Source organism: Haliotis asinina, chromosome 10 (assembly GCF_037392515.1).
Source record: "Haliotis asinina isolate JCU_RB_2024 chromosome 10, JCU_Hal_asi_v2, whole genome shotgun sequence".
NCBI classification, from domain to species: domain Eukaryota; kingdom Metazoa; phylum Mollusca; class Gastropoda; order Lepetellida; family Haliotidae; genus Haliotis; species Haliotis asinina.
In genome coordinates, this window is record NC_090289.1 from 1,457,250 (window position 1) to 1,478,582 (window position 21,333).

The 21,333-nt window shown below is 38.2% G+C and overlaps 1 protein-coding gene across 1 annotated transcript in view; it reads right to left on the reverse strand.

Annotated features, from left to right (window-relative positions):
• The window catches only part of LOC137299128 (dnaJ homolog subfamily C member 10-like), a 37,154-nt gene extending 17,206 nt beyond the window's left edge, over window positions 1-19,948 (reverse strand). The window contains exons 1-8 of the mRNA XM_067831658.1: window positions 19,897-19,948; window positions 16,083-16,317; window positions 15,444-15,609; window positions 15,034-15,084; window positions 11,469-11,554; window positions 10,155-10,280; window positions 7,839-8,004; window positions 6,273-6,316 (exon numbers count right to left, since the gene is read on the reverse strand). Coding sequence (XP_067687759.1) covers window positions 6,273-6,316; window positions 7,839-8,004; window positions 10,155-10,280; window positions 11,469-11,554; window positions 15,034-15,084; window positions 15,444-15,609; window positions 16,083-16,265 — 822 coding nt within the window. The 5' untranslated portion in view covers window positions 16,266-16,317; window positions 19,897-19,948. The remainder of the gene's footprint in view (window positions 1-6,272; window positions 6,317-7,838; window positions 8,005-10,154; window positions 10,281-11,468; window positions 11,555-15,033; window positions 15,085-15,443; window positions 15,610-16,082; window positions 16,318-19,896) is intronic.
• Window positions 19,949-21,333: the final 1,385 nt, after the last annotated feature.

Below are 21,333 nucleotides of genomic sequence, written 5' to 3' on the forward strand. Positions count from 1 at the left end.
AGCCTGAGGCGAGTTAAAACAACTTCATCTCTGCGGCAACGCCTACGGATTTTAAAATGTTTGTTTACTGCAGGACAAATCGAGTACATGTGTCTACCTGTAGTTTCACTGTCCCATGTATTTTGCCAAGAGGCATTTATTGACGATGAAATGACAAACCAGTAATCTCTTGGAATGGGCTTAATTGATTGAATATCTGGCTGTGGTCTGTTGCAAGCCATCTTAGCAAGTGTGTCGACTACTTCGTTCCCAGCTACACCAACATGTGCAGGGATCCAAACAATATCACAGCTGATGTACATGGAGTTTAGAACAGTATCAAGATACAAGATGTCATATATAATGTCACTGCGTGGACCTTGGATACCTGATTGAATTGCTTGTATAGCTGATAACGAATCAGTAAGAATTATTGCTTCGTGCTCGTTATCTTTTACCCATTTTAAAGCTTGAAGTATAGCTGTCAATTCTGCTGCAAACACAGACAGATGATCAGTCAATCTAAATCTTTTAGATAAACCAAGATCAGGAATATAAAAGGCCCCACCAACATGACCGGTTCTGGGATCTTTTGAAGCATCAGTGTAAATATGAGTAAAATTACTATATTTGTTGTGAATGTAATCTTGGGTTAGGATTTTAACAACACATGGTGACATTTGTTTGTTTACAAGCTCCGATAAATCATAAGAAATCGAAGGTTGTGTTAAAGTCCATGGAACCGTTTTAGGTAGAGATTGCGCAGCATTCAGCTGAAGATTGTTCAACTCGTACTGTGATGCAAATTGTTGAACGAGTAATCCAAATGGTGGTTTTCCATGATTCCAATCACACATGGCATATTCCACACAATCACACAAAATATCAGTTGCTGGTTGATACCTAGATGAAGCTTTTAAAGATAAATAGTACTTAAGGGCCACTTTAAGACAATGGTATTGCAAAGGAGGTTCTGAGCATTCCACCTGCAAGGCAGAAACTGGTGTAGTAGGAAAGGCACCAGTGCATATCCGAAGAGCTTTAGCTTGAACACGATCAAGTTTAACCAAATGACATTTTGCAGCATTCATGAAAACTTGACAACCGTATTCTAATCTAGACAAAATGAGTGCTTTGTACAAAAGAAGCAAGGACGATTTATCAGCACCCCACTTTGTGGAAGACACGCTCTTCAGTAAATTGAGAGCTTTAGTGCATTTTGATGAAATGTAATCGATGTGGCTGGACCATGTGAGTTTTTGATCAAAGATTACACCCAAGAATTTAAATTCTGAAACAAATTTTATGTCCCGACCACCAATGTGTAGCTTCAGATTTGGGGGAAGTTTACGTCTTGTGAAGAACATAGCAACTGATTTAGAAGTGGATACCTTGAACCCCCACTTTGAACACCAAAGATCGATAGAATTTAGAGCCAATTGAATAGATTTGTGAACAAACTCAATGTTTCCAAAACGTCTCCAACAAGCACCATCATCTGCAAATTGTGATGCGTCAATATTTAACGGAAGTTCAGAAAAGAAATCATTGATCATGATATTAAAGAGCAAAGGGCTTATAACACTGCCCTGCGGAGTGCCATTTACAATAATTCGCACGTCAGACACGTGTTGCCCAATACGAACTTGTATGGTTCGATCAGTTAGGAAGGACTTTATCCACTGTAGCATACGTCCCTTTACCCCTAACCTTTGCAGTTTAAATAAAAGGCCATTTCTCCATAACATATCATATGCCTTTTCAATGTCTAAAAATACACACAGCATATACTCTTGGTTTCCTAATGCTTTCTGCGCTTCATTTTGCAGTCGAACTAGGTGATCTGTGCATGATCGAGTTTTCCTAAACCCACACTGTAGCCTCGCTAATAATTCATTTGATTCTAAGTAGAAACTCAGACGATTTGTGACCATCCTTTCCATGATTTTACACAAATTAGACGTTAAGGCTATTGGTCTGTATGAAACAGTTCGAGATGGATCTTTACCAGGTTTAGGAACAGGGATAACAACAGCATGTCTCCAGCTCCTGGGTAACTTTCCAGATATCCAGCTTTGATTTATGATATTTAGTATGACTTCTAAAGATGAATCGGGCATATGTTTAAAGTGTTCGTAGCACAATTCATCCGCACCAGGAGATGTATTCTTACCTTTTGATATTGCAGATTTTAATTCTCCCAGGTGAAAGGATAAATCATATTCAGGAAAAGGTTGTAATAAAGAATCTGAAATTTTAGGGATAATCTCATTCTCTAAATATGTGACTTCCTTTTTAAATTGAGTAGAAAAGTTTTCATAGCTGCTAACAGCCTCAAACTGATCTGCTAAAAGACTGGCTTTCTCTTCACGGGAAATAGCACTTTGATCCAAAACAGGAATAGGGGATCTATTGTGGTTCCCACTAATCCTTTTTACTTTGGTCCAAATAGAAGACAAGGAAGTATGCCTGTTTATTGTAGATATATAAGAACGCCAACTGTTGCGTTTTAAAGAGCGTACAAGACGTTGGAATTCAGCCCGTTTTTTGCGAAAGTCTTCTAAATCAACCGGTAAGGATGTCCTGCGAAGTCGGTTATAGGCCTTTTGTCGAGCTTTATCAGCTTTGTCACAATCCTTATTCCACCAATACTGAGTATTTCGAGTATTTGGCTTTCCAGAAGTTTTCCCAATAGCTCTTTCTGAGATTTTAGTCAAAGAGAAAGTTAGATTGTAATTTGACCTTTCAATGTCATCTGTAAGCAAATCACACGTTATTTCATTTGAACAATGTTCAACAAATTTATGCCAATCTGCAGATTTAAATCTCCATCTAGAAATTCCTAGTCCAAGTGTTCGAAGAGGTTTAAATGATATTTCAGTGAAAACTGGAAAGTGATCACTCCCCAGACTGTCATTTTGATAAACACCCCACTGACATTTGTGTGATAATATAGGCGAGACAAGGGTAAGATCCAATGCTGAGAAAGTAAAGTTACTAGTATTTATACGGGTCATTTCGTCAGAGTTTAGCACTATCAAACCTGTGTCATCCAAAAGATTTTCTACAACTTGACCAGCATGATTTGTATGCCTGCTTCCCCACAGTACATTGTGACTATTAAAATCACCACATATCAAAACTGGTGTAGCTATAGAATTTGTCAGCATTTTATAATCATCTAAAGATGGCGTACCATTGCTGTATATATTAACAATGGTTAGGAATTGCTTCTCTTCTGAGACAATTTCCACAGCATTTGCCTCAAAATTAAGTTTCGGCAAGGTATGGCTATTATATGTTAAATCCGATTTAACAAAAATAGCACAACCGCCACGTTTGGGATTTCTAGTCTTAGGGTCATATTCAATGCGGTCTTTTCGCATGCAAACATAGCCATTAATTTTGAACTGACACTCAGGCCAGAGAAAGGTTTCTTGAATGCATAGTACATCCGGTTTGAATTCCAGTTTTCCAAGAAACGCTTTAAGATGAGGACCGTGTGCCACTAAACTCTGTGCATTCCACTGCAGAATAGTTAATAGTAAGATGGCGCTATCCATCATGATTTATCAGTGGAAAAAGAACGGAAGATATCTTGAGATATATCAATGTGGAGATGAGACTTTGCAGCGGACATAATTCGATATATTTGGTCATCACGGTTTGTAGCACCAAAGCTGACTGTGATAACCTCTAGCAGGAATGCAACGAGATTTTCAGTTGAATATTCAACTTGGGATGTGCTGCGATCGCCAGATAGATGTGTAGACTGCGAGTGATCCAACGACCTATCACCATTGATAGAACACTGACAAGAGCATTTATTTGCTCTGTTCGAACCCTGAGTGACCTTCACTGAAGGCAGACTTGTTGCAACTTGCTGAGAAGATGAAACAACTGGCTGTTTATTAGGACGACGTTTGACAACATTTGCAAATGACACAGGCATAGTAGTGTTGTTCTCTTTGACCATTTGTACGGCTTCTTTATAAGAAACTTTGTTCTCAACTTTTACACGTTGGATTTCAACCGCTTCCTTGTATTTACTACAACCTCTATAGGCAGCGCTGTGTTTTCCTCCGCAATTTGAACATTTTAAGGTATCTTTAGATGGACAGGCATCATAAGCATGATCCCCACTGCAGCGAGCACAAACCTGAACTGTACTTTTACAATTGGTTGATGTATGGCCGAAACGCTGGCATTTATAACACCTGAGGGCTGGTGGGACATATGCTCTTACCTTGAAGGACTGATAGTACATGTATACATGCTCAGGGAGTGTAGTACTTGCAAAAGTTAACAGAACTGATAATGTCTGCTCTTTTTCCTTACCTCTGGTCAAACGTTTAGCATCAGTAACTTTAAAGGATTTCAGCTGCTCAACTATTTCATCTTCAGAAATATCCAGATCGATATTGTAAATGACACCTTTTGTTTCTCGCAGACTTTTGGGGACATAAGCTTTGATCTGTTTACCACAAATTCTCGTTAAAGAGAGAGCCATTTTGGACTGATCAGCCGATCTGCAGTGTAACACAATGTCACCCTTATCCAACCTCTTCAGGCTATGGATATCACCAACATGTTTTTGAATGTCCTTAGCTAGTGCAACGGGACTGACGGATTTCAAACTGACACTAGGGTCGACCGAGGAAAAAATAACAATGGGTTTCAAATTATGTTCATTAAAACTACATTTTGTCTGAACATCGTCATCATGTTTTCGTTTCGGACGTTTAGCCAACATAGCATTATATTTCTCAGCGAATTCAGCATGAGTGGAAGTTTCCTCAAAATCATCAGGAGCCGACCAGTCGGCTGTAAATTCCCCATCAGAATCTGAATTCATTGCTATCACTGTTGTCGACAAGCCTAATCCGCGAAGTAGGGTCTGCACGAGCCAAACGTGCCACACGCACGCACAAAGCCGAGCGTGCTCAGCCAACCGAAACACGAAAGTGAGGTTCACGAGCACAAACTTACAACTAAAGGCAGTTACAAAATATAATTACTAAATTAATTACCAAAGCAAGTTTCACCAACTATGCTTATGGTATAGTACAAAGAACACCCCCAACTAACCACTGTAAATCTCAGCGAGAACAATCTATACAGGACCACTGACTCAGAGAGCGAGATAAACACGTCTGTCCTCGTCAGCAGCAACTGTGACTCAACCAACAAGAACTAATTATCTCCCCTTAGGAAAGGAACATAAGGAATGCCTATCATACAATCTTGACTCAAGGAATATACGAGGGGATATCAAAAAGTTCTAATTATCATCAAGACTCACTCAGAGTAGAAAGTTTATTTTGTTTTTGTGTCCTTATGACTTCTCTACATAGCCACCATCCCGAGTTACACATTTCTCCCCCCGTTTCTTGACCTTGCACAGACTGCCTGAATAGAAGTCCCCTCATTTCATAGAAAACCAACCCTACACCTCTTGAATGAACCCATCCATGTCTTCAAAACAATGCCCTCAAAGTGGGTCCCTCATCTCCAGATCATTCAAATAGACCCAACATTCTTCCATGGTTACAAAACTGAAGAAATCCTCATCATCCTGCTCCAGAAGCTCCAAGGCCTGTCGTGACATGTTCCGTGGAGTCTTTGTGGAGTCTTTGAAGAGGAGCCAGTAAGCGAGGAAATCCAGCATGCTGACATGTACAGTTAGTTATGAAGATGTCAGGCTCATGCATAACCATTTGCGTTATTACACGGCAGTCTTCTTGAACCAGTGCCTTGTCTTTGTTCACGGTGTCCATATCATCAATCAGAGAGAGAGGCGTCCACCTCTCAGCTCATCTGTGAGGGACATGTGACCGGTTTGGAAATTCCTTATTCCATATCTCAACAGTGTCATAGGACGGGCTATAAACAGATTCCATCTTATCGTGAATCTGTCGTGCAGTGCAGCCCTTTAAGTGCAAGAAACTTAATTACACCGTGTGACTCAATCCTCTCCATACTTGGAGGTACTGGGTTGTAGGAGCAAATAGCACAAGACTGGATATAGTGAAGCAGATAGTTCTGATCTTTTAACCAGACAAGGATCATTGATGTTACTGTCAAAATTTTATCCTGATTGCTCAGTATCTTTTTGATGATAGCTGAAATGTTTATGATAACCCCTCATAAGGAACGTCTACCATGAAAACTTGAATCAAGGAATGAAAGATTGCCTATGACATAAATTTGTATCAAGGAATATAAGGAATGACTGTCATATTAACTTGAATCAAGGAACATAAGGAATGCCTATCAGTTTCCAGCCAGCTTACCAGCATAGCAGCCAATTTCAAACTGGTTTTCTCCTCCAAGCAATCTGTAATCATATAATGTTCCATGTTACATATTGACAAAATGTGCAGATTGGTATTGGAACATATTCATTAATAATTAAAAGTGATAATTATCAATGAATTCTCCATCCATATCATATTCCATATCATGGAACATCAAGTGGATAAACTAATTGGCTGTCCATCTGTGACATTTTACTGATGAAAGTCAATATTAGCTGGTGACAGCTAGTGTCACACTGAATGTGCCTGATTTGCATATAAAGTGATCAATAATGGAATTATTGACCTTCCACATTAAAAAATGTCAGGAATCCGTTGAATTATCATTTTGTAATTTGCAGTGTTTGTCAAAGACATGAAATTTAGGAGTTATCATGACTCCCTAGTATCATGAGTGGGAGTCATGGACATGTGTGTGGGGGTCAAGGTCAGTATGGAACTTTCATCACAACATCAACAAGTGAGTGAGTGAGTGAGTGAGTTTAGTTTTACGCCGCACTCAGCAATATTCCAGCTATATGGCGGCGGTCTGTAAATAATCGAGTCTGGACCAGACAATCCAGTGATCAACAACATGAGCATCGATCTGCGCAATTGGGAACTGATGACATGCGTCAACCAAGTCAGCAAGCCTGACCACCCGATCCCGTTAGTCGCCTCTTATGACAAGCTGAGTCGCCTTTTATGGCAAGCATGGGTTGCTGAAGGCCTATTCTACCCCGGGACCTTCACGGGTCTCAACATCAACAAAGTAAAACAGGACAGTATTGAACAGTTAACTGGCAAACAATAAAATACATAGTTTTAAACAACAGTAAATTACAAGCTTAGATTATCTTAACTTAAGACCCAGTAGCACTGTGTCAACAATGATGCCAGCTTTTAAATTCACTCCATATTTGTAATAAATTGGGCATCAAGTATGCAGGTTTTCTGTGTCAAGGCAAACACACTGAATTGTTGACCATTTATTACTTACAAAAACACCACAGCCATCATATCAGTGTCATTATTCATGTCACAGGTATCAAACATGTTTTTTATATTTTGTCTGAAATAGTCATAGGCCTAAACGCAGACACTTTACCAATAACATAATTTTAAAAATTTAAGGTCATATGAAGCACTCTTTTGCTTATAATGCCATTTTCCAACAGTAGTTTGCTTTTATTCATGTTTAGGGAACAGTGACCCATTATAGAGGTACAGCACAGGATGGTGACTTTTTTCAAAGCAAGAAATATGTATTTTACATGTTTATTTCAGACATTAAGCTTGTTACTTTAAATAATGACAACATTTTGCCACACACTGGGAACATGTAATAATATCGTGGAATAAGACTGCAGCACAAATCTGAATATAATCTATACACTAAACAAATGTGGAATTCATCCTCAAATTTTGGAAAAATACACAATGATGTCTTGGTATTCTGCAATATCTGCCCATTTCTACCAGAAGACTATGGTTTGATCCAAGGAATTTTACAATATTCGTTTACAACAGTTGTTAGTAAAGATACAATAAACAGGTGCCTACCTCCTCCCTCTCCACAAAAGGTTATGACCCAAGGGAGACCACTCTCATCATCTTCCACCTCTGCCTTGAAATTTCCTTCCCAGAGCTCAACAACCTTCACCCTGAGTTGCTGCATCGCATACTTGACAAGAATCTTGGTGCTGCGTTCACCATGATACTTCTCATGCTGCACAAACAAGAAAACTCAGCTGATATTCATGAAGTCGCCCAAGCAATCATGCACTCAAACTTTTGTCAGTTTTCTATAACATAAACTAAGGTAAACAATCATTTTTTCACATCAATGTAATAATCACCCTGCCATAAATATATAATTTCTTTACTGACTGTACGAACTTATGAAACTATGTCAAGCATGTCAACACATCAATGTCATAATCACCCTGCCATAAATATATAATTTCTTAATTGACTGTACGAACTTATGAAACTATGTCAAGCATGTCAACACATCAATCTCATAATCACCCTGCCATAAATATATAATTTCTTAATTGACTGTACGAACTTATGAAACTATGTCAAGCATGTCAACACATCAATCTCATAATCACCCTGCCATAAATATATAATTTCTTAATTGACTGTACGAACTTATGAAACTATGTCAAGCATGTCAACACATCAATGTCATAATCACCCTGCCATAAATATATAATTTCTTAATTGACTGTACGAACTTATGAAACTATGTCAAGCATGTCAACACATCAATGTCATAATCACCCTGCCATAAATATATAATTTCTTAATTGACTGTACGAACTTATGAAACTATGTCAAGCATGTCAACACATCAATGTCATAATCACCCTGCCATAAATATATAATTTCTTCATTGACTGTACGAACTTATGAAACTATGTCAAGCATGTCAACACATCAATGTCATAATCACCCTGCCATAAATATATAATTTCTTAATTGACTGTACGAACTTATGAAACTATGTCAAGCATGTCAACACATCAATGTCATAATCACCCTGCCATAAATATATAATTTCTTAATTGACTGTACGAACTTATGAAACTATGTCAAGCATGTCAACACATCAATGTCATAATCACCCTGCCATAAATATATAATTTCTTAATTGACTGTACGAACTTATGAAACTATGTCAAGCATGTCAACACATCAATGTCATAATCACCCTGCCATAAATATATAATTTCTTAATTGACTGTACGAACTTATGAAACTATGTCAAGCATGTCAACACATCAATGTCATAATCACCCTGCCATAAATATATAATTTCTTAATTGACTGTACGAACTTATGAAACTATGTCAAGCATGTCAACACATCAATGTCATAATCACCCTGCCATAAATATATAATTTCTTAATTGACTGTACGAACTTATGAAACTATGTCAAGCATGTCAACACATCAATGTCATAATCACCCTGCCATAAATATATAATTTCTTAATTGACTGTACGAACTTATGAAACTATGTCAAGCATGTCAACACATCAATGTCATAATCACCCTGCCATAAATATATAATTTCTTAATTGACTGTACGAACTTATGAAACTATGTCAAGCATGTCAACACATCAATGTCATAATCACCCTGCCATAAATATATAATTTCTTAATTGACTGTACGAACTTATGAAACTATGTCAAGCATGTCAACACATCAATGTCATAATCACCCTGCCATAAATATATAATTTCTTAATTGACTGTACGAACTTATGAAACTATGTCAAGCATGTCAACACATCAATCTCATAATCACCCTGCCATAAATATATAATTTCTTAATTGACTGTACGAACTTATGAAACTATGTCAAGCATGTCAACACATCAATCTCATAATCACCCTGCCATAAATATATAATTTCTTAATTGACTGTACGAACTTATGAAACTATGTCAAGCATGTCAACACATCAATGTCATAATCACCCTGCCATAAATATATAATTTCTTAATTGACTGTACGAACTTATGAAACTATGTCAAGCATGTCAACACATCAATGTCATAATCACCCTGCCATAAATATATAATTTCTTAATTGACTGTACGAACTTATGAAACTATGTCAAGCATGTCAACACATCAATGTCATAATCACCCTGCCATAAATATATAATTTCTTAATTGACTGTACGAACTCATGAAACTATGTCAAGCATGTCAACTACTGACAGACTCACCTGTGGGTACATAATAAGTTATAGGTAACTACTGTCAGACTCACCTGTGGGTACATGATAAGTGATGGGTAGCTACTGACAGACTCACCTGTGGGTACATGATAAGTGATGGGTAGCTACTGACAGACTCACCTGTGGGTACATGATAAGTGATGGGTAGCTTCTGACACCCTGCATGCGGCAGAGTTGCCAGTCATCCTCACAGTTCACAGCCCCAATCCGGATCACACCTTCTAGTTGCCTGGCAACTTCTCGCCACTACAACACACAAATATTGTCAGAATCTGTTCTGTAACAATATCAGAAGTACAGATATGCATGTTCACCATACAACATGAACAAAGTCACCAGTGGAATGAATACCTTATCTCAGTTTCCCTATGTGTTGTTAGTGTGAACAAACAGATTCCTGTCTTTGGAGGACGTTAGAAGTGGAATGCATAAGAAAAGCATGATTTATGAATGTCAACTTCTTTAATGTGAATGCTTGCATGATGAAAGGACAAGGATACTCTCTGAAGTGGTACGTTTTTCGCAATAAATCTTTCTCTTTTTAAAAAACAAATTCATGAAAAAAACATTTGGAACAGAAGAGATGCATAATTGTATCGGCAGATTTCTCTCATTAACATGGCACAGAAGATTCTGATAAGAAAGCAAGATTTCATATGATATGATAGCGCTCATATCCAGGCACCTTGTACATGATCAAGGCACTCATGTTTCTTTATCAAGGACCATTTTAGAAGGTGCTTGTTATCTGTCAATGGCTATTTAGAAAGTCTTCTCATTCATCATTAAATGGAAATGTTAAAAGACGACAAAAAAGTTGTATGAATTTATTGCATAATTAATTGTGTAATCAGGCTATATGTCAGTACGTTTGAAACCTAAGGTTTTGTTTGTACTAGGAGACAAACAGCAGCAAAACTGAAAACAGTATCAAAACAAGAATCATCAGGCAATGACATATCACCACTCCCTGACACTATTCACAAATACAGCATCTTCACTCATGGCCACGTTTGGTTCAGTGGAAGCTCAGTGAAGAAAACAGTATTGGGGTCCAGTACTGCTCCCTATCATCACCAACCCTATCTGAGTAGCAGCACGTTTCATTCAGAAATACTCAACTATATAGGAGATCTAATCCAGAAACAAGCACAACCCTCAGTTTCAGTATAAGTTCAAGTTCTTGTTAAAAATAAAATATTGACTTTAAATACAAAAAATTGAGATTCAAGATCACCACTAGTCTGATAAAAGGCTGTATTCACCAGTTTCGGAGTTTAATGTGCTATAGATGGACAGATGGATGGACTGTCATCCTGAGTGCTATATACTCTGTTTTTCAACTGGGGCAATTACACAAATGTACTGTAACTTTGAGCGATATGCCTCAGTGACTATGGGTCTATTGATGACTTTTAATCAGGGCATGCTTACTGTGGGTGCCAAATCATGGCAGTGGGAGCAGTGTGGGGAATAGTAGTTGATGAACCAGATGTCTCCTGTGCCCTCCACTGACTGCTCTGAAACAGGGAGGGTAACAGTGCTTACACCAATGTCAGTATTTCCACATCTATATAAACCTAAAGTGTGCTTCTCACTATATATTAGGTCATCTCTTGTATTCCCAGAATAACCACATTTGAGGTTTTTTGTTTTGGAGGGACAGGTTTTACTTTTCGCTAGAAAGACCTCTTCCCAGGTTTTACTTTCGTTAGTAAGACCGCTTCCCAGGTTTTAGTTTTCCTAACTTTATATGAACATCAACATTCAAATGATAGACAAGGGTTTGAAATCAACTGAAAAATATTGTTCAAGATTAAATTCACAATACTAATGTTCACCCAAGCGGGATTGGAACCGAAAAGCTCAGATCCATAGGTAGACACTCTATCGTACGGCCACCAGGCCAACGAAGGTTGCGGTGTTAAATTATCTACTACCAGTTACTTTTATTAAATTGATTTTACGCGCACTTCAGTTATTGTTATGTAATTTCATTTAACGATCATCTACATTGTAATTACCCATCATTGACGGTATATATGTTAGGGAAAACACTTCTCCTCGGTTTTGGTAGACAATGTAAAACCATTGGGGTCGGGGAATCTCTCCCCCTCCGGTTTTACATTGTCTACCAAAACCTCGGAAGCGTGTTTTCTCCTATACAAATACGCTGAATATTTGTTGAACCAGTCTCTCATTTACCTGTGTTAAACTGTCAAAATCAAACTCAAGTAGGTCAGTGATAGTATAGAGTATAGAAAACAGCCTTGTCACTTTCCCCAGTGAGTCAGTGAGTTTACATCTGCTTCTAACAGTATTCCAATTTAATCACTATGATAGTGATAGGGCTGAAGCATTTAGCAATTTGCTGAGTCCCTCAAGGATGGGTATGGTGCTGAAGTACTGTAAGTGTAAACCAGAATTCATACCCTCCATGACAGCTGTCAAGGAGGACATACTGGCAAACAGGCACATTTGCCACACAGAAGACCATAAATCCCATGAGCTGTACCCTGGAATAGGCAGCTTCTCTACAGTAGACATGACAGAGTTTTAAGATAAATACTTTGGGGTCTTTGCTTCAGATATTACCGTATGAAACCTCAAGGTCATTGTTCAGGAGATTTTGCATGCCAAAACCCTCCAAACAGTTTCTGTGTGTGACATGTTAAAAACACACCTTGCTTCATGGAAACCATGTGCATATCATGAGGAAAGTCAACGTCGCTGATATGCGACTGCCCACGAGGGTCAGTTAGATTTTTAGCTTATCAGAGAAACATCTTATTTTAAACGGGCACTGATGCGGAGCAATTTCCGTGGACTGGTTGTTTCTTTTGTTATTGTTTTTCTCCCATGAGTACCCAGATGATATCCCACAATTCATGACTGGTTCATGATCTCTGCTGTGCCACCGATATGTGCAATTGATAGTTTATGTGTAGACTGATCAACAAAGATGAAGTCATTTTACTTTGTTATTATGAAAACAAATCAAACACCTTGAAGTTTACTCATCTGCCAGTGGGATAAAAAAAGTTAGGACTGAAAAATAACGAAGAAAGTGTACGTCTTTATATTTTGTCTTATAAACCTAATTAGTTCCTTGTCACATTTGTATGCATTTTGAAAGTTAATAAAAAAAACCACACGATCTGCTTATTTTTACAGTGAATTTCTAACATGATTTTAATATCTAAATATTGCAGAGATTGTCAACATGAATCATATTTCACACACACCCTATTCGTGACCTAGTGCATGTTTTCTGTAATACAGATTCTGCTGAATGCTACAAGAATAACTTAAAACAAAATGCAAATATTAAATTTAAGACAAACGAAAGTTATAGCAACAATGTCAGGCTATTACCTCATTCTGGAATGTATCCAAAAAAAGTGACACATCATTTGAGAATTTTTCACACTGGTGTATATATAATCTCACTGCCAGCACACCTGGCACCTAACTGTATGATGTCCGCCATTAGTCAGCCAATAATGAGCAACAATCAATCAATCAAGGCAGTGGCGGTGAATTCTTTGTGGGAAGGATGTTGTTCTTACACTCGTACTTTACGACAGGGTGTATACAGTATAGATTAGTAAATCTACACTCATCAACACTGCCTTTTAGACAAATCCACTGTGGAAGTAATTAATCAATCAGTGTGTTATCAGTTAATCCTGATCAATGTTTGTTTTTGTAACTCAGCTGATAAACCCTCTTGCATCACTTACATGCACATATTACATAACATGCAATACATTTGCCACTACAGATCTTAATTTGTTATGTTGAGTATTTACTCCAGACAAGAGAAATGCCAAATGGGAACCTGTGTCGAGTAATTTTAGTGGTGTTACCAATAATTATACCCATTATAAATTCATTAACTGACCATAAAGTGAATGATGACAAATAACACGTGTAGGTTAATACCATCAAATACGAGTTACAGCAAGGAAGATGTAATCTCTGTGTCGAATGCAGCCTGAAAATACTTATGGGCCGAAACTGTTATGAGGATACCAACGGAACTTCTTTGTTACATAAGAAATACACACTGGCATTTGCTGTGTACATGAGTAAATGGGTATAATCAGTATTTTTACGTAAGCAAATTTTCAAATTTCTCTACCAATGGCAAAATCGCAGGTAAATCAACAGTGTGTTTTTATTATCATAGATAATAAACCAGGGTCGTATGTATGTTTGCTATGACAGCTGGGCCAACCCTCAAAACTATCTAAATATAAAGTTTTGCAATCTTTCAGACTAAAATGAAAAAATTGGCTAGCTACGTGTGTGCAGACATTTTCACATGACATGATTAAATATAAAAGGAAAAAACACAGAAATAGGATCAAACTGGATCAGTCACTATACCAACCAGGCGTCAGAAAAAAACTACACTGCTGGGATATTTTGTTACAATCAGATAAGGGATACCATGGATATATTTAAATACCGGCATGTGATGGGCATCCGGTCTCCTCACTTTTTAGGGTGAAGAAATTCTGCTAATGTGGACAGGAGCTCAGTCCCCATGTCCGTCACGGTCGAGGGAGCGGGTGCTGACCAAGTTGCTGCTTGGTTTCAAAATTAGACCGTTGGTGAGAAACGTTATTTGCTCCGCATCAGTGCCCCTTTAAGACAGTCATAATAAAGTGTGAAACTAACACAACATTTTGCCTTTTTCCTATTTTCAGGCATTATATTTAATACTTACCAACTAAGGCTGTGTATTGGCAAAATACTTGTTGCAAAGTATTGTCACAAACATGAGAGGATAATCTTCTTACGTCAACGAATTGAAAAGAAAATCATCCTTAGTGACTGAGTTGCTGAAACAATGAGGTAAACGTATACACACAATAACCAAACCTAGTATTCTCTGTAGCCCAGTCAACAGCAACACAGCATGACAGTATGTTTTGTGTATCACAACATACTGCTGCACTGGGAAGAGTGTACATGTAGTCCTGATACTTACCAAAGTCAGAACGGCTGAGAGTGATTATTTCCGGATCATCATCATAGATACCTGTGATGAAAATGTGACATTTCCTGAAAAAACCCTACACATTGCATTGTTGTACACAAAGTTCCACATAAAATCTACAATGTTTTTTAGAGGTGTGACTAATGCTGGACAGTCAGAGTGAAACGAGCCGGTAAGCCTAAACATTCCACAGCCCTAAACTCAGCTCTTATTACAAGTAACCTTAATAATTATTAGGAGAGCACATGGATGATAGGTTGAACACAATGTTGATTCAGAATGATAGCAGACAGTACCAAAATGTTTGACAGACAGACAAATATGTATCATCATAAAATATTCTTTGGGGGACAATCTTAGACCCTATGATCAGACTGGTTTGAGATGGAAGTGAGTCTGACCGAAGTTATCCTGGTACCACTGCCAGCTCTCATAGTGACGGCCCTGCTGCTTGTCCTCCAAGCCTTCCTCGCCATGCATGTCATACTTCTTCCGCAGTTCATCATCCTTCAACACTTCATATGCCCTGTTGATCCGCAGAAACCTCTCGTGGGCCTTTGGATCATCCTAGAAAAGAATGGGTACATTTCAAACCATATTATCACTAGACTAGGCACATTGCTTAATGTGTTTCATTTCAGGTCAAAATTCTATCAACCTATTTCTTCTTGTGTGTCCTTGTATCCTAGGAAGCCTTGCTCACTCTCATGACCATAACCATGATAACAGCCACTGGTTTGTTTGGTAAACAGCTGATTACGGCAACCTCTATCAAGCTGGATTGTTTCATTACTGAGCAGGGCAAACAAACACATTTACTCGGACATTGTGCTAGAATACCACACATTGTTTACATGCATGCCAAGTACTACACTGATCTGGTATAAACTGTATGTGGATTTCAATACTGCCTATAATACATACTCTTGTATCAGAGTCTCAAAAATGATTTAGCCCTAAAGTGTCAGTTCAGTCATTTTGTCTTGGCAACAGGCTAGACCCAAGCACAACAGGTCCAAAAAGTTACGATGCAAACTTACAGCATTTTTGTCTGGATGTTCTTTAACTGCAAGTTTCTTGAATGCCTTCCTGATCTCCTTAGTGTTGGCACTTCTGCCAACTCCCAATAGCTCATAAAAGTCCTCTGCTGTTACTGTGTTGACAAAAGCAAGACTAGCTACAAGCCAAACTTGTAGCCAAGCACACAGAGGAGACATATCCATTGGTTCTGATTAAGGCACAGTGGGACTGGGTACAGCTTCAGGGCCTTGTCACCTGTAGCATCAAACCAGAATCTCAAATTGAAAGAAGAAATGCACAGATGAACAGAAATTGTAATATGTGATACAACACTATGAGTATGACAGTTATCATGGCCACACTGAGGCCAAATCCTGGCAGTTTCAGTGTGTTCAAGCCATTCAAAACTCACTTTGTAAGTGAAACGCAAATTTGATTAACTGATTCAGTGAATGATTTGTATTGATTGCTTCTTGTTTATGTCAATGGGTACCATTCCAGCTGTAAGACAGTTGTCTGCAAATAAGCAAGACCACATATTTCAGGGATCAGTAAATACAGAAATTCCTGCTTGTGTGTAACTGTAAGATGTATGTAAGGTCAGCAGTAAACACTACTCTAATTTCTCCGGTGCTGGGGCAGTGGGGTAGCACAGTGGATGAAATGTTCGGTCTTCGTGCTGAAGACACAGACAATTTCCCATATGAGTACAATATGTGATGCCCATTTCCCCTGATGTGATATTGCTGAAATACTGACAAAGGTGACTTAAAACTGTACCCACTCATTCAAGTTTGATGTCTCAAGTTCCACACAGGACAGTGATATTTACAATATCTGTTAATCACTAGTGATCACAGGTAGGGCATGGACAACCTTAAACACCAGTGGCATCAGTATGTATAACACCTCCTTGTGATGATCATAAATGAAGTCCTTGCCAGATCAAAGAATAAAATTAAAAAAGAACTGTACCCACAATATTCACAACACATACTCACTTGCATCATTAATGAATATCTGCATTCTATCAATGTATCTTCTGTAATCTTAGAATATGTAATTCATTTAGTTACATGCACCTGTGACATTTGGTAAACATAGTAAATGTATATGACATAAAAGCATCATGATATTCAAACACTTGTGTGCAACAATAGAAAACACTTTGAAGACAAGGGTCCTTTGTTCTACTTTTTTAACTTTCAAACAGTTGTACGTAGATGGGCACCAGGCATATAACTCTTGCTACTAAAAATACCAGAACAATGTGATTGTCCCGATACGTAAGTGTCACTTCAGGACAAATACATGTACTTCAGATTCTTATTTTACGTATATTGAAGCTTTTAAAAATATAATAAGACTGCTGACAGCATTGTTTGCAATATGTTTATTTACCAGCTGGCCACCAGGGCTTGCTGCTACCTGCAAACTTTAAAGTCTACCAGCCCTAAATGAAATCTGTAGGCCCATATGGTTAGTCAAACCAATAAAAACAAAATAGACTGCTTTGTACACAGTTTCACACTGTTTCTAAAAAATCAAACCAAGCCTATGGTACGCAGAAGAGTTTTTATTTGTTGGACTGGGATTGACATTCCTATGCCATAACACTAAAATACCAGGAAGTGAAACTGCAACATCACGGATTTCCGAACATTGATAAAACTAAAAGGGGGAAATGTTCCAGATGAAAAATAATTGACTGGTAATATACTGAAGGCCATAAGCGAATACACCTACTTGAAACTGCCAGCCTGCTACAAGAACCGGCGCTGGGCCTATGGGCTGGCAGTTACTTCAAACGCTGGGGTTGGGGGTAGCCTAATGCACTAATGCTTAAAGCGTCTGTTCATCACACTGAAGATCTGGGTTCAATGCCAACATGGTACAATGTGGAGAGCCCATTTCTGATGTCTGAGGTGATATTGCTGGAATATTGTTAAAAACAGCGCAAATCCATACTCACTCACTTACTCAACTATATATAAAACTTGAGAAACAATAATGCTTTTTGTCTCTTATATACCGGAACATCACCTAGAGAGTGGGATTTTATCACTGATCAAAATCAGTTTGTTACAGTTGATAAAATTATCAGTTATTTTTTCTTTACTGCAATGTCCAGAAAGTGTAAGTGAAAGAATTAAGCTGTTTATTGCACAAAAATGAATAAATACATAATTGGTTGAATATTGCTTGCATAAATGTTTGCATGTGATTGGTTACAGATTGAGGGTTCAAAATTAGGATAGAGTATTTTGAGCACAGTGCAGTGTATAATTCCTGATCATAAATCCTTAGTCAAACCCTGGTGAACTAAATGCCATCCCATTTATCTTCTGCAGCATCAATATTGCTCAACATAGCATGCAATTGCTCATTCAGTTAAAAAGGCTTCAGGCTCTGGCACCTTCATTTTCTACTTTCTGCGCACAATAAGGTAATTTGTGTCACCAATCCAAGGTACACATACAGAATATGAGAAGCAGAACATGATGACATGAATCGATTCACATTATTATACGTAAATCAATTCATGCTATTTCATATCATTATCAGTACAGTCAATCCTTCAGTTGAGTATAAATGACTAACCTATAATGGCCTTGTGATATGCAATGCCTACTCTTATCAGCACCATATGTTGAATTCAAAACAAAGTTTTCTGAATAGGCAACAAGTACAATGGTACCTCACCCAAAGCTGCACAGCTTGGTCCCAATTAAAAGCAGACACCTTATGCAAAACTTGTGGATGCAACCATCTTAACTACAAATGAAAATAACATTCATGATATTATTAAATGCTGTCTTGATTACTTAACGTCCAGCTTCTTTATCACTGATAATTGTTACTTGTAATATCTTGGATAGTAGTAAATGTTCTTGAATGTGAACTGCCTGCCTGCCTACCTCCAGTGAACACAACTGGAAATGCACAATAACAGGTCATTTTGTATCCTGGTTGATACATGACCGAATAGTTTCACATCTATTTTGTCAACTCTAAACCTGATGGTTTTCATTTCCCTTTCATTTTTCTAACCCTGGTTTAATTCGTATCAGCTTTGCATCATAACACAAAATTTTACACCATTTGTTCAGTATGAGGTTGTTTTCAAGCATGGATTTTTAAAAGTATTTTTGAGAAAGGTAGGATGCACACACTTGAAAAATAGGGAGCGCACACTTCATTAACACCATTTTAATGGTCATTTAATAACTTATTAGGAAAAAAGGTGGGTTCCTATGATGTGCAAGATGACTAAGATGGCCTCCGCAGGACGGCGACCAGGTTGAGTTTTGTTTCTCTTGAGGAACACTGCGTTGTTTCCTCTCAAGACACATTATGATCAGCAACTTCCTAAAAACAACTTTATCTTGAAAGACATCATGCTATGTGACGGAACTCGGTATAGCGCAAGTAAATAGGATGATGTCCGAAAACACTCCAACGACAGTATAGTTGGTAATAGTTCATATGAATAAACTCGTATTCCAGCCAAGGCCTTGGTATAGTGCGAAGTCGTCTAGTTATATGCTGGACTAAGTTGGTAACTATAGCTGCAAACTCATAAATCAATAGATATACTACTTTGGTTCCCCTACTTTAATACAAATCGGATTGAGAAATCATCTGAGTTTGTGGATAAATCACACGGAAATAAAATGCTCTCGTTTAGTCAAATCGAAAACACCGGCTCCAGCAGGCCACTCGCCTAATAGGGACCGGGTACTCGTTAGTCAGTGTCTCCACTACAGCTAACCGTTCCATCTTTAACTGAAGATCATCAATGTTCTATCCAAAATGAATGACATCTACACCGACCTGCTTTACTGTTGGATTAATCGGATATCCTTACTTAAACAAGGACTCCGGAAAGACACACAATGCAGAAAATATGTGTTAGACGACGAACGTCACATTTGAAGCAGCCGACATGTGTACATCGGAAGTTGTTTATCCACGTGTCATACGCATGCGCCATTCGGTTGGTTTCGTTAAAAACAACATTGGCTCTGCTTTCGGCCGAATCAGGATTTATTTATTTGACAGCCCTTCTCAGCGCTTATTTTCTGCCTTATTTCGGCATAGTGAGCGGGGGACATTTTACCACATTGCATCCATCTGTGTTTAACTTCTCTCTGACAAGAAGACTGCAGGTAAACGAACGAAGCACCCGTAAAATATCTTCCCGTAAACCGATTGGCGGCATATGGTTATATTACTTTCCCTTTTCACAGTAATAAAACTACATTCGGTGCGTGACCTAGATTTGATGCTGCTATGAACGGTATTCTAGTTCGCTGACTCAGTGACTCAGACGTAGTGTGAGCCTACCTTCTAGAACAGTAGTCAAAACAAAAATCAGATGGTAGATTTATGCTGTTTGAATTACTAGAGGTAACATCTTTACAGGCTCAACGCTGGCCCATGCAATGTGGCGATAATTGATGACAAGGGTCACCTCCAACCATCAACTTATGTTTACTTCAAGAAAGTGTTCAGCTAAAATTCATATCTTCGGGAAAAAATGTGTTCTAAAACGTTTTCTTGCGCTGCCTTTGCAGCAGGAACTTTTGGCCTTTGTGTAAGTACACAAGTCAGTAAGTAAGCGATTACCGCAAGTGATGATGATAAAGGATGATTGAGACAATCTTCTGTTAGCTTGGAATGTGACTGATGCCAGTGAACGCGATGACATGCGATAACCGGGAACTGGTACCACTGCCTAGATTCCATATTTATCACGAACACATTTCAACACTATTTAAATTGCAGGGTGGTGAGTTTCTGTTGAAAAAAAAAATACGTAAGGAATTACTTTTGGTACATGTACGTATAGCTAATTCCTCACCATGTGCAGATATATATATACAGGTTTGTTCTATATTAGAACACATTTTACAGACTATGTACGGGGTACCGTCTGTTGCAGCAGAAAAGTGAAGAGAATTGTTTACTTATTGCAGAATGTACCAGATTTAAGATGATATTGGAATCATGGCACATTTGATGTAATCTGAAGTGGATTGTGTTCAGGTGACGACTCTTTTCATAACACGCGGGTGCATACATGGTCAACCAACGTACACACTCGCTGTAGGAACGGATATCCACTTGCACACACAATACAATCACTTTACATCCAAAACGAGCCGTTGTTATTAGCAGTTGGTGGAGATGGCGAACCACACGTTGCTGCATCCAGGAGGTCTCCATGCGGTGCTGGTTGTGTTGTGGACAACAAAGACAGATGTCGCA